At 41.4% G+C, this 12,782-nt stretch overlaps 2 protein-coding genes and 1 long non-coding RNA gene across 3 annotated transcripts; 1 reads left to right on the top strand and 2 right to left on the bottom strand.

Annotated features, from left to right (window-relative positions):
- Positions 1 to 1,044: 1,044 nt before the first annotated feature.
- smpdl3a (sphingomyelin phosphodiesterase acid like 3A) lies at positions 1,045 to 7,240 on the bottom strand. The gene is made up of 8 exons (XM_041065126.1): positions 7,103 to 7,240; positions 6,229 to 6,442; positions 4,405 to 4,549; positions 4,167 to 4,263; positions 3,705 to 3,868; positions 3,313 to 3,493; positions 3,100 to 3,224; positions 1,045 to 2,438 (listed from the first exon to the last, which is right to left on the bottom strand). Exons 1-8 carry the CDS (start codon positions 7,191 to 7,193, stop codon positions 2,133 to 2,135), a joined length of 1,323 nt encoding a protein of 440 aa, XP_040921060.1. The 5' UTR covers positions 7,194 to 7,240; the 3' UTR covers positions 1,045 to 2,132.
- Positions 7,241 to 7,273: 33 nt separating this feature from the next.
- LOC121200069 lies at positions 7,274 to 9,862 on the top strand. Its single transcript, XR_005896484.1, has 3 exons — positions 7,274 to 7,399; positions 8,305 to 8,509; positions 9,746 to 9,862. It is a non-coding gene; the product is annotated as an uncharacterized LOC121200069 (long non-coding RNA).
- LOC121200068 (fatty acid-binding protein, brain) lies at positions 8,418 to 11,584 on the bottom strand. Its single transcript, XM_041065128.1, has 5 exons — positions 11,520 to 11,584; positions 10,107 to 10,369; positions 9,739 to 9,911; positions 9,230 to 9,331; positions 8,418 to 8,544 (listed from the first exon to the last, which is right to left on the bottom strand). The coding sequence occupies exons 2-5, from the start codon at positions 10,177 to 10,179 to the stop codon at positions 8,494 to 8,496; spliced, it is 399 nt and encodes a 132-aa protein (XP_040921062.1). The 5' UTR covers positions 10,180 to 10,369; positions 11,520 to 11,584; the 3' UTR covers positions 8,418 to 8,493.
- Between the last annotated feature and the right edge of the window lie 1,198 nt (positions 11,585 to 12,782).

Below are 12,782 nucleotides of genomic sequence, written 5' to 3'. Positions count from 1 at the left end.
GACTAATCATGTGAGTTGGCTGCACCAGTGATGATGTCACCAAACATTTCTTGTGTATACTTTAATACCTGTGATTAACTGAGATCACAGTGTGGAGACCCGCTTTCACTCTGACGAGTCTCTGTTGATCAGAGGAACAAAAGCCACATTAAGAACTGTAAAATAATGAAACATAAAAACTTCCAAGGGGACAGTCAGCATGTTTGCTTTTGTTCAGATTGAACAACCTAAATAAAATGCAGTGTTCCAAAAACTGCATGGTCATTCCATAACTACAGGAATATTGACTACAGGGCATTTTTATTGAAGTTTGGTTGAAAAGCTTGACTTGAAAACCATTTTATCATCATACAGTATCATCAGGGAGGCGTCAGATCAATCCCAGATTCAGTCTGCAGTACGACAATGACCCCAAACATACAGCCAGAGCTTTAAAGAACTATATCCTGCAACAGATGGTCCGGCTTCGACGGAGCCCTGATCATGGAGTCAGTCTGGGATTACGTGAAGAGACAGAAGACACTGAGACAGACCAAATCCACAGAAAAACTCCAAGTTCTCTGAGATGCTCGGAACAATCTGCCAAGCTCCTTGAACAACTGCAGGTGTACTGAGGAGAACTGGAGGTCACAGGAAGTACTGGTTTGATTTAGATATTTTTTTTTGAAAGGATTCTCATGTTGTGTGAATCCCGTGGTAAGAACCACGCAAACACACAGACTTTATTTGCTGTATCTAACTGGCAGGTTAGTGTTTAAATAATAGGAGCTAACAGTGACCTCTGAGATGGATTCAGAGGACTGGGAGCTCTACTGCTGTTACCGTGGCGATCGAGTCCTCTCCATCGCCATGCTCGCCACAAACTCTGTCTCCACAGTTACGTTCTGTCAGGCAGCGAGAGGAGGGAGGCCAGGGCTGGTCGGGAATAATAATGACAGTGGGGGCACATGAGGGGAAAGATTTTACAAACACACACACACACAGATTACAGATTCACTCCTCAGGGCTCTAAAGGAAACTTTTTATTAACTTAGACTTTCTTTTCTCCATCTGAAGTTTTGAATAATATGACATACGTGTCCAAACATATCTAAATCGTCATTACACTTTGGGGAATCCAAATAATTCTGAGGAGAAATCTTTTCATGTCATGTAAATGCAAATTTCTTTAACAGGGTTACGTTTTACCCCCGGCTCATGATCGTTACATCTTCAGGTTGAGACCACCTTAATGAGAAGGTAATCCATCCGTCCATGTTTGGTTTATTTGAATAACTTTTAGGCCTCTGAGGAGAGAAGATTATTCTGTAATTCACAACAAATACAATGAAGATGAGAAACAAGTCTAAAAACTGTGGAAACATGATTTTCCTGATTTTGCATCTTATTAGCCCCCCCTCCATGCTGGGAAACACTGCTCTACAGAACATCTCTGCTGAGAATGTGTGCTGGTGCAGAAATCTAATTTAAACAGTCTTCATCTGGCTCATTTCTGTCGTATCCCAACTTTTAGTGATCTGGGTCGCTGCATTTTACATTAAAAAAAGCTGGTGAAGCTTTAAGAGAGGAGTAATCAGTATTTGGGGAGGGAGGCAAAGGGAGAGGAGAGCTGGGAGGGTGGAGGGGAGGAGGAGAGAGGCAAATGCTTGGGGTGGTGGCTGAGAAACGAGAGGAGTTTCTGAAAAGTTTGGACAGGAGAAGAAAAAGATCAGGGGGGTGCTGGAGGGAGGGGGTTGAAATTGAAGTGAGAGGGTCAGATGAGGTTAGTCGCTGTTCCTTTGCGTCCCCTGCAGAGACAAACAAGCCTGCACAAGTTTCACTGTGGCTTTAAGTTAGCAACTCTTACAGCCCTGCAGTTAAGTTTCTATTTTTAAAATCTGTAACACACGAAGGCAACGAACAGACAAGGTGGTTAAAGCAGTCTATAAAAAATATCTTTATTTAGTAGATAAATTAAAACCAATACTATCTGTGTGATATGTAACATGATTACCTGCTCGCTTATTTCATTTCTGTGCAACAAGTCACACAATTTCCGTGTCATTGCATTTTGCATTATATCTTAAATTAATTTCATGATTTGAGCCTGAGACAAATCCCTTGGCAATCCTCCACTTTGATCCACGTTCACGCTACCATTCTTCCTTTGCGACACATTTGGAGTAGGACAGCTGGTCCAGGTAGAGCACAGCGCACACCTGGCTGACCTTACAGTCTCCCTCACAGGTGATACTGCTGTTGTAGCTGACCATGTAGTTACTGAAATACCTGTCAAAGGCTTTGGTCTGCGGCAGCCTGAAGCTCAGGCCCAGCTGGAGCAGGCTTTGTGGCTGCAGGTCAGTCAGTCCAAAAGCCTCAGTCATGATATATTCAAGCCTCCAGTCAGATCTTTGTTTCTCGTTGGCTTCCGTCAGATTCAAATAGTACTGCCAGATATCCTTCAGAGAGAGAGAAAGGCAGGGAGAGAGGGAGGGGAGTAAGAAAAAAGTCTTTGAGTCTTTTTGAAAGCCAGAAACAGTTTTTGTGTGGTGATTGACACTGTGATTAATCATCAACAGGGACTTGTTTCTTCTGTCTTTGATCGGGGAGGTAAAAGCTGAAGTAGGTGTTTTGAGTGTGGGAGAAATTTTCGTCTGATCTAAATTAGTCAATATGCTTCCTAACTCGAGCAGTTCTCATCTCTCTTCTGTAACTTTCCAAGCTTTTTTTTTTTTTTCAAAGCTTTATTGTGAAGTAAAAATCACAGAAACCTCCTTGGAAGTCTATGCTAACTATAAGACTCCAGATCTGTCAACATTTTTCAGACACAATCTGTGAATCCTCCAGATTTTAGTTTGGCAGGTTTGTCTGCAACAAATGATTTGATGATTACAACCTCTGCTTTATGTTCTATATATCTGATGGTTTCCTGAGTGTGAAATGGCCTTTTTATGTGCTTTTTGTCTGGAGCTGCTTTATTTGGTTTGGACCAGCCAGCTTCTAAAATCTGTTGGAAAGTTTTGCCAAAAGAGCGTAGGCTGTTATAGCTGAACTTTAATATGATTAAAGTGTATCAGCTCATTTAGATATGAGCTGATTGTGTAGCTCTGAGCTTCTTACCAATACGGCATAGTCCTTGGGGTTGTACAAGTACACGCGGAAAGCTGGGTTGTTAGAGTATGGCTCCAGAACATGTTTGATTGGTGTAACAGCCGGTGACACAAAAAGAGAATTCAGAGGTTTACCTGCAGAACAAAAAGAGCACTGTGGTAAATAATAAAAATCTAATTTAGTGCAATCAATACACAGGACAAAATATAAAGAGATTTTTACCTTTCTGGTCCAACAGCACCATGATGCTGTCGCGGTGGGTGTGGCCATAGAAATGACCTGCAATCACATGACTGTACTGCCTGAAGATGGAAACCAGCCTCTCGTTGTGGCTCTCTCTTATAGCAGTGGTGTTTCTGGCAAAGGGCAGGTAGCCCACTGGCACATGGGCTATGATGTACACCTGGAGCACGAAGAAAGGTCAAGATCAATGGTGATGACGATGATAGCGAAATAGCTTTTTCCACATTATGTTTTCACACATGCAGTATTTAACTTTTTCATTCATGTCTGAAAAATAAGCCTTGGTTTCCATCGTGGCTTGTGTATCGAGGTATGCTGCTGAGTCAGGTCAAAGGTCAGGGTTCAAGATAAAAAGATGGAAAATGTCAGACCTTCTCCAGGCTCTGAGCTGCTGTCTCCAGAGTTTTCTCCAGCCACTCGAACTGTCCAGCAGGGTCTGTCATGTTACTCGTGGCTTTATCAGGTCCGTAGTAAAGGATAGTGTTGAGACTAACCACCCGCAAACCAGGCTTAACCAGCTGGGAGTAGAAACCACCTGCAGGAGCAGAGCGACGCATTACAATGAAGTGTTAGCATAACATTTTATGACTTTATCTGGATCTTATTAAATAATAACCAAACATTCTGTGGTTCCAACTTCTCAAATGTGAGAACACTGTCTCATCATTACGCTGATGAGACAGAGCATTAGGACCAACCCTGTCTAATGTGAAGTTGGCCCTTTGCTCCGACCCTACAAGGCGTGGACTCTACAAGACCTCTGAAGGTGCCCTGTGGTTCCTGGCATCAGCAGCAGATCCTTACATACGTATCCTTAAGTACGAACGCGTTACCTTGTGAGAGAGTGAGCAGAGCTTCAGTCTGCAGCCAGGGTTTCCACAGCTGGGCAGCGGCTTTGTAGATGGCGTTAGTGGACGTCGGCAGCTGGTCCTAAGAACAATGATGAAAATATTTAGCCTGAGCAGTAACATGTCACTCTAAATGTAATATGTAGTCTCACATGGAATGGAAGCTACAAAGAAATAAAAATAATCCTTCTAAACTGCTTACCATCCCATGACATAAACTTACCTGTGGCCAGTAGTCGTGGTTCCCCAGGGCAGGATAAACTGTCAGGTTGGGGAAGTGTTGTCTGATGGTCTGGGTCATATTACTGATCACCTGGATCACTGTGTCCGTGGAGAGCTCATCTACGGGGACGTGAGGTGGACTGTCACTGGGAGAGAGGGAAAATAAGATCCAGTCTCATTAGCCCAGGTCAGATAAACAACAGATGTAGTTATTAAAGCAACGTAAAACATTTCCAGCAAGGGGAATTAAGCACAGCTTTAAATAGAGTTAACTGCAGTGAATGATGAGTTAAAGTCACTGGGAGTAGCTTAGTTACCACTCTACCAGTCACTCCTACCAGTAAAAAAAAAAAAAAAAAAAAAAAAAAAAAAGAACAGATTTCCCAACATTACTACTCCCACTGTCAAATCATTTTTTCCAAACATGGTCGTCTCAGCAGAATTTTTCTCAAATGTACAACATTGGTGAAATAATGGTAATTCCACTGTACAATGGATTTCCCCTTTGACTGAAAAGGCAAACTCACGCCACAAAGACCAGTAACAACAGAATAAAGAGAAAGATCTGCCTGCACAGTAACTTAATCCTCTACCCCAGGGTGTCTTTTCAAGTTTTAAGAGGCAAGCTGTTCTCTTTAGCATATTTAATAAGACTGTGAATTCCTGGCTTTCAGCTGATTAGCTGCAGATTAATATTGAGCTGTATGGAGGTGCTAATGCTGTGGCTGATGCTTACAACTACTTACAGTTTTTCATTATCATTATCACAGAGCAGTGAACATTAGTTTCCACTGCCCTCAGAGAAAGCTGAGTGTCCTTTAAGATACCTTTCATGTCATTTTTCAAAGCCTGAGCCTTCAGTGCTCGAACGGAGCTTTACACACAAACTTTAACTACGTTGTGCACCATCAATCATGTCCCTGTTGAGTACTAAAATAAGCAGAGAACAGATAAATCAAAATAATAATTATTTGCAGCTTTAATCCAATTAAATTAATTTCATATTCTGTTATTATGGACACTTGATGAATGAGCTCCATTGGGTCGGCAAAGACCAAACACGACAGGAGGAAGTCATTGCTTCTGTTTCCTGACACACATGAGAACACACACACTGTACGGTACTTCCTATAGGAAGCCCCCCCCACCAATCGAAACCTCGAACTTAATCATAAACAAAACCAGCTCATGTCTTTAGAAAGAAAGACAGATAGAGAGAGAATTCTGGAGGCAGTATCCAGCTGAGTAGAAACTAGTATTCCACCAACTTAGCCTTGTATGTAACACTGTTGGTCTCATGATGGATGATGCCCAATGTAGCCTCGAGCCTCAAGCAGAGATGAGGCTCACTTTTTTCTAACTGACGGTGGGGTTACATGAAAGGTCAGGGGTTCTTTAAAGTTATTACAAAGCACCCTGTGGAGAACATGAATGTCTGCACCAAATAAAATGGTCATCCATCACCTGTATCTCTGGTTTGAGCTGTGGCTGAAAACAAACAACCCTAAAAGTTTCCCCTGAAGAGGTGAGGTTGATCCGGAGTGACCTCTGAGAAACATCCTCAATCTTCAAGTCTAAAACCTCAAAGTGGTTTGATATTCACACACACACAGTTACTATAGTGACAGAACAGGATATGAAACTGCATATTGTTTCTGCGAGCTGCTGAGTCTCACTGCTGATTATTTTCATGCAACAAACAAAGTTATTCAGTGCCCCAGTTTTTCATGGAGGCAGAACAACAAAGCCTTTAAAGGTAAATTCTCAAAGAAGAAGAAGAAGAAAACAATCATGGCATCCATCTCTGCCTCATCAGCGTACTGACCCAGTCCATATGATGAAGTCTTGCTGCTGTGTGAGCGGTGCCATGTGAGTGAAGGCTGACTGGATGAGGCGGTAGGGAGAGTCACACAGAAAGTCCCCGTACAGGCCGGCGTGGGTGGCTGGGGCTCCTTTGGAGGAGAAGCAAACTTTGGTTGGATCTGGGGCCAGGTGGTAGGTGGGATCCAGGTGGAGGTCTGTGATGTGCCAGAACCTGCCTGGAGACATGGAGGGAGAAATGAAAGTGAAAACAGAGGTGAAAAACCTAAACTACAGTTTGAGATAAAAAATAAATACTTAAAAAGTAATATAAATATCTAATGTTTATTTATAATTTCAGACACACAATAACCACTTAATGGATCTGAGCAAATGGGGGTAAAGGGATATTTAGAGAAATTATAACGTACATTTCACAAGTTATAAAACGATCTTGTTTGAAATTAAATTAATTTAAAAAAAAAAATTAAAAGCCCCAGTGAAAGTACATGTGCTGAAAGAGTGCGGTGGTCTGGCGTCTCTGGCTACACTCCGTTTAAAAACCTGTCAAATAATACGTTTTTGATCATCGGCAAACAAAATGCAACTTTAATAAAATAGTTTTACAATTAGTATTAATCTACAATGTCTTAGGGTAAATTCGGCCAGGATTACATCCAGCATCCAGCGCTAAATTTACGAAAATAACGACTTTTAGCTCGCGACCACACACGGTTCATCCGGTTCAGTGAAGCCTGTAGCAGATGAACCAAAAGTATTAATTCACGCTGCACTTTTTAGCCTTTGAAGTTCAGTGGATAGTGACACAAGGCAGAAATAAACTGACGGTATTTTCCTCGGAGTTCTTTTTAGAGGGAAGACGCGGGATTTCCACTCACCTGCGCCCGGCAGGTAGGTACTTCCGGTCGGTGCTGCCGCAAGCGGAGCCGCGCTGCACAGCAGCAGCGCAAAACATAAAAGTTGTGCCATGTTCAGTGTGTTGAAAACTGACAGTGCGGTGTGTCACATAGCCTATATATAAACTTAAGTTTCTGTCCGTAGGTCAGCCGGTCACGTAGATCACTCTTCTCCGACATAAACAGGAAGTACAGCGACCGACTGGTCACATGACTGCCCGTGCAGGAGGAGGAACTTCTACAAACGGAAAGGAAAAGTTCGCAGGGAGCGGATCCAAGGTTTGTCCTCATGCATGGTGTGAGCTCAGACTCTGGTGGGATGAAACTTAAGTGCATTTAATCAAGTTGTCAATTAATCAAGTAGTTTGTGTGCAAGAAAATATAAGAAACATTAAAACACTGACATACTGGTCCTCTACCTCGTTTACGGTGCTCACAGTTTAAAGAATTACACTCATTTTTATTTTTTGCTCATGTGGTGACTACAGCATTGATTTATCATCACATTTTAAGTCAATGTGGCCAACTTGTTAGCAAACCGTTGCCTGTTTACTCATCCAGCAGTTACAAAGCATCATTATCATTCATTTGTTGTGTTTGTGTCCAATATTCATGCTCTTTTACCTGTTTTTGGTCTCTGTCATCAACCGAAACACGTCTCTATCAACAGATTTCACAGACTGTTTCTTTGGTAGAGAGTAGTTTAAATGAGAATTGTTGTGAGGTCTGTGGGTTGTTCAGAGTAACAGGGACACTGTTCCTGAAAAGACAGACTACAACTACTGAATATTTCAAACCAAAATTATTAGCATGGCCACCACTGGAGGCAAGTAATAAAATATGTTGGGTGAACAGACCCTTATTATTACAGAAGGCAGCTTGAATAGATGTTCTGTCAAAGCATACCTCTGCAGCTAGGATTAAAGATTCATTTCAAGCTTTAAAATCACATAAAATAACACCAGGGAGCAAACAGACACAAATGATTTTCTCATTATGCATCAGGTTTTGCAGCTGAGGTGGGAAATAGAATTGTCTCTTATTGTGCAACTAGAGAACAATACAGTATATTTTAGTCATGATACAGCGACACCTCATGCAGGAACGCATGCACGGAACTGTCAATAAAGAAGAGAAGAGACAAACATTTACTCTCTGTGTTTTTTATTTCATGTTTCACACAGGGTTGCAAAGACGATCCATCCATCATGACAGAAATGTATTCATATAAAAAAAATTCTTACAAAACGTGCAGCCTGCGGGTCGTGAACATGTGGAGGAGGATGAAGTGCAAAGAGAAGCATACAGTCAGTCAATAATAATTATAAAATCAACACTTCGTGGCTGGTTTGGGACGCTGTCTGTCGGAGCACTCATGCCTTCTCATAGGTACGCACTGCATGGATGTCTTCAAAGGTCAAATTCTGTAGGGAAGAGAAGACAGTTGCCATGACAGGGAACTGAATGTTCCCAAACCCCTTATTTTACCAACAAAAAAAATGTCTTTTAACAGCTGGTGAGGCAGCGTCTGGCAGCTGACAGGTTGGTAATTTACTTTGTTGAATACAATCGAGCTAATGTGACTGTGAAAAGGCGCACCCGTTCATCACGCCAAAAAACCAAAAACAGACTCTCAGCTGCCTTTTTGGAGCTTCAGAAAGATAAAAGATAAACTTTCTGAAACGCGTTGTGTGACCTCTCAAATTTTCTGGACTCACCATGATTTTTTTTTTTTCTGTGATAATTTCACTGTATTTGAGAGCACACAGAAGAGTGAGTGAAGTTCCTGAATGGGAAATTTGGCAGGAAAAAGAAGAACAGGTTCTTCCACTGACAAGAAAATGATTTGAGAATTGATTTTACTGTTTGCAACTAAAACATTGTGAACATTTTATGAAACTTTGTGTTCCTCTGTGCTGTATTCCAATAATACACAACAAATTTCCTAAATGATGATTGTTATTTTACTTTTCTTCCCCTTTGTGGCGCTCTTTCACAGTTTGTGTGACGCCTTTTACGTTGTTGGTGAATGTATTTCAGTAAAGTCAGGTATTGATAAACAATACAGGAATTAGTTGTGTGTATAATCTGGGTTTGTATTTGTCTTACCATGACCATCTTGCCATCCTTAATTTCTCTGACAAACTTGGTCTCTTTGCCGTCCCACTTCTGGACATGGACCAACTTGTCTCCGTCCAGAGTCACTGTGGACTGAAAGACAAAAGACCAGAAAGTTTTTTATCTTTTTTTTTCTGGAGTTCTCATTATGTCTCCAAGACCTGCAAAAACTGCATTTGGAAGAAAATAGTTTTTAACTTATTATTTACTTTGCACACTGGGAGAGAACAGTGGTGAGAATGAATTGATCAGATTAAATAAGATTTTCTGATCAGGATTATTTGAATTAAAGCACAAGGAAACAACTTCTAATACTGCAGGACACTTGTTGGAAACCACCCAAGCATTCCTGTCTCAGTCTCTGGACGGTCCACTGATTAGAGTTTGAGGTGTGATACATGTAAAAAGTGTTTGGTCTCCTCTGTTCCTGTGAATTTTATCTTCTCGTGCATAGCACAAGTTTTTAACGACTTTTGTTTTTTTTTTTTCTGTCAACTTACTTTGCAGTTCCTGTCATCAGCGGTGGCTTCGTCAAACTCCTCTCCCAGCTTAAAGGAGATCTCTGTGTTTTTGAAGGTGCTCTGGGTGCGAATCACCACCTTGTCGCCCTCCTGGCTGATGATCACAGTCGGCTTGGTCACATTACCGACTTGCCGGGTGGCAAAGCCCACACCTGAGCAGGGGACAGGGGTGAAATATGGTCTTTAACGTCCTGATTTACAACCATCTCTGAACATTTCCTTTGTTGTAGGCACAAAAAAAAGTTATGTGAAAGGTCTGACATGAGGCCTTGGTTTATTGCATTTGTGAGTGAAATTGAACAAAACAGAAAACAGTAAAATAAAAAAAAAAAGTTTCTGTTACTCACCAAGTGCTTTCATGTAATCATCAAAATTCTCACTGTCAACCAGTTTCCAAGTGGCACAGAAGGCGTCGACCATGGTGAAGGTTTTCAGAGAGGCAAAGTAATCTCCAAAGGACACGGAGCGAGCTGCAGCTTCTGCAAGTTTCCCCCCTTGTGTTATTATTCTGCCTGTTATTATTATGCATGCAGGTGGGTGGCTCCAAGCATCCCATTGGCTCAGGAGATTTTCTCTGAGTTGTGATTGGGTGTTGAAATTGGGTCACGGTCTTATGGATTCATTGACAGGGATAAAGAAAGAAAAAAAACTAAATTAGCCCATTTGTATGCGTAATGATGTAATTACTCTCCTGCTCGGGTGTCAGTTGAGTTTGGTGAGGTAAAGTGTGGTGCTTGCCATATCTCAGCTTCAGGGAAACTTCATTTGCATTTCATCAACAACAAAAGTAAAAAATAAAAGCCTCACAGGGATGGATTCAACACCAACATTCCCTCTGAGCTCATAGTTTGTGATCTACAAATAAAACACAACCTGGATTTAAATGGGCTTCGGAGAGTTGATGGTAAATGTCACAGAAGCTTTAAAGAACATAATCAGACTACTACTCTTTTTTTTTCCCCCCTCAATCAGAAAGTGAGCTGCAGGAGCTAATCCATATTTATGTTTTAATTAATTTCCTCATCTTAATCCCCCGACAGCCCAGTGTTAGAGACAGGCCTTCTTGTGTCTGGAATGTGTCCTGTAGGGGAGTGTCAGTGAAGCAGAATCAGTTTGTTTGACAGCCCTTTGTCCTTAACTGCATTAACAGCCCCCCTCCAACTGCAATTTATTCATGCTCAACACACACACTAATTACTGTTACTAAATGCCTATGTGTGTGTGTGTGTGAGACAGAAAGTATGTGAGTGTGGATTTCTCACACAAAGTTAATGTATGTTAGCGTCACATCTGCTTCCAGATTCGTGTCAATGGAAGTTTTGTGATTGCAAACTGACTTTTATTACCCAAGTTTCAACCGACAGCCAACAACATCCACATTTATGGACGGTTTTTAGACACTTCAGAGATAAACATTGTACATTTTATTCACTTTATGTATCCCATAGGTGTAGTTTCAGTTCTGAGATCCCCCAAAGGTGCACTGCAGATAAATGTATCAAATATCACTAACATCTATTTTTTAAAATTTCTTTTCACACCTTTTTCTCCCTTTTCCCTCAGTTCCTTCTTTCTTTTCTTCATGTGTTCACTAATTCCTTCCCTTTCTCTGTCTCTTCTTCATCTCATTTGAAAACATAATAATCCCCAAAACTGAAGATGTCACTAAAGACCAAGATCATATTTTCCTGTCGCAGTAAAATAAGTTTAACTTAGTTTACAGGACTTTGGGTACCGTGTGCGTCTGGTTGTCTGCATACTTTTGGCCATATTGTGCAGAGTGAGTGTGCAGACGGTGGCCTCCGCATGGTGTGAAGGATCTCTGGTGCCGCTCTCTGGTGAGAAACAGAGACGTGTTCACATTGTGTGTGAAATAAACGAAAGCTGCAACTAGTCAATAACCCTGGCAACAGTTTCTGTCTGTGTCACTTGTTGCTCTTTAAGAAACTTTAATTTTTTTGTGACTGACCTTTCTGTATTTTGGAGGGCTGCTCTTTTTCACTGTCTCATTTCATTTCAATCGGAAAGTTCTTAAATGGTTAAACGTATTATTCTGCACGTGTGGAAAAAGATTTAAGTGATGATAAAAATGAAAGCTTCCGGTGCAGGCGTTCCAAATGTTCTTCTAATATTACATGAAAGGCACTCAGCCAAAAGCTTTAAATGAAGTCATGGTTCTCTCTTTTTAAGTTCTGATTCATAGGTAAAATGAGGCGGTGAAGAGATGTTTAGCAGTGGAATCATTTCCTGGAGCTTTGATGTTGAAGTTGTTGATGCGTGGAGTCTGAAAGAGCCAGAAGGTTCCCCAACATTTCTGTAGTTCAGGACAGAGTTTCTGACCGAATATGAAGTTTGGGCGCAGCTGAGTCAGAAACACTGTAGCGCCCTCAAGTGATGAACTGTGAAAAAGCATGTTTGCACTGTTTGACCTTTAAATGAACAGGTGGTTTCTCACGCTCTCGTATACCTCAGGTCACCTGCGATCTGGCATTTACACAAGGCAGATTATCACTAAAACCTTAAAGCCATGTTGCTTGTAACCTTTTCAGAGAGTGTTATTAAAAATAACAAAAATGCTAAAATACATTACACATACATCTGCCCAGTTTTGGTGAGCATGTGTCCACTGCAGCCTCAGATCTCTGTTCGTGGCTGACAGGACCGGAACCTGCTGCTGTAGTCCATCCACATTTCACGTTTGCCCTTTATGTACTGATCACTGTACGTACATATCTACCACTACCAGCAATGAAAGACACATTCTTGTTATCATGATACTGTCACGGTTTTATATAGCACCATCTATAAAACCGTGAAGAAGAAGAACTGAATCAAGCTGATGCAAACTTCTCAGCGGCTGAACTCTTCTCCACTCAGGTTTCATCTTGAGGGTTTCTCCTGTGTTCACTGATTCTCTGTCAAAACCTTTTCCCACATGAGCTGCAGTCATGTGGCTCTTCAGTCCTGTTGGTTCCTGTGTGTTTTCACCATGAACCACTAAGACGAGATAGATAAGTACAAAA

Source organism: Toxotes jaculatrix, chromosome 19, assembly GCF_017976425.1.
Source record: "Toxotes jaculatrix isolate fToxJac2 chromosome 19, fToxJac2.pri, whole genome shotgun sequence".
Lineage (NCBI taxonomy): Eukaryota > Metazoa > Chordata > Actinopteri > Toxotidae > Toxotes > Toxotes jaculatrix.
This window is presented reverse-complemented; position numbering and strand designations above follow the sequence as displayed.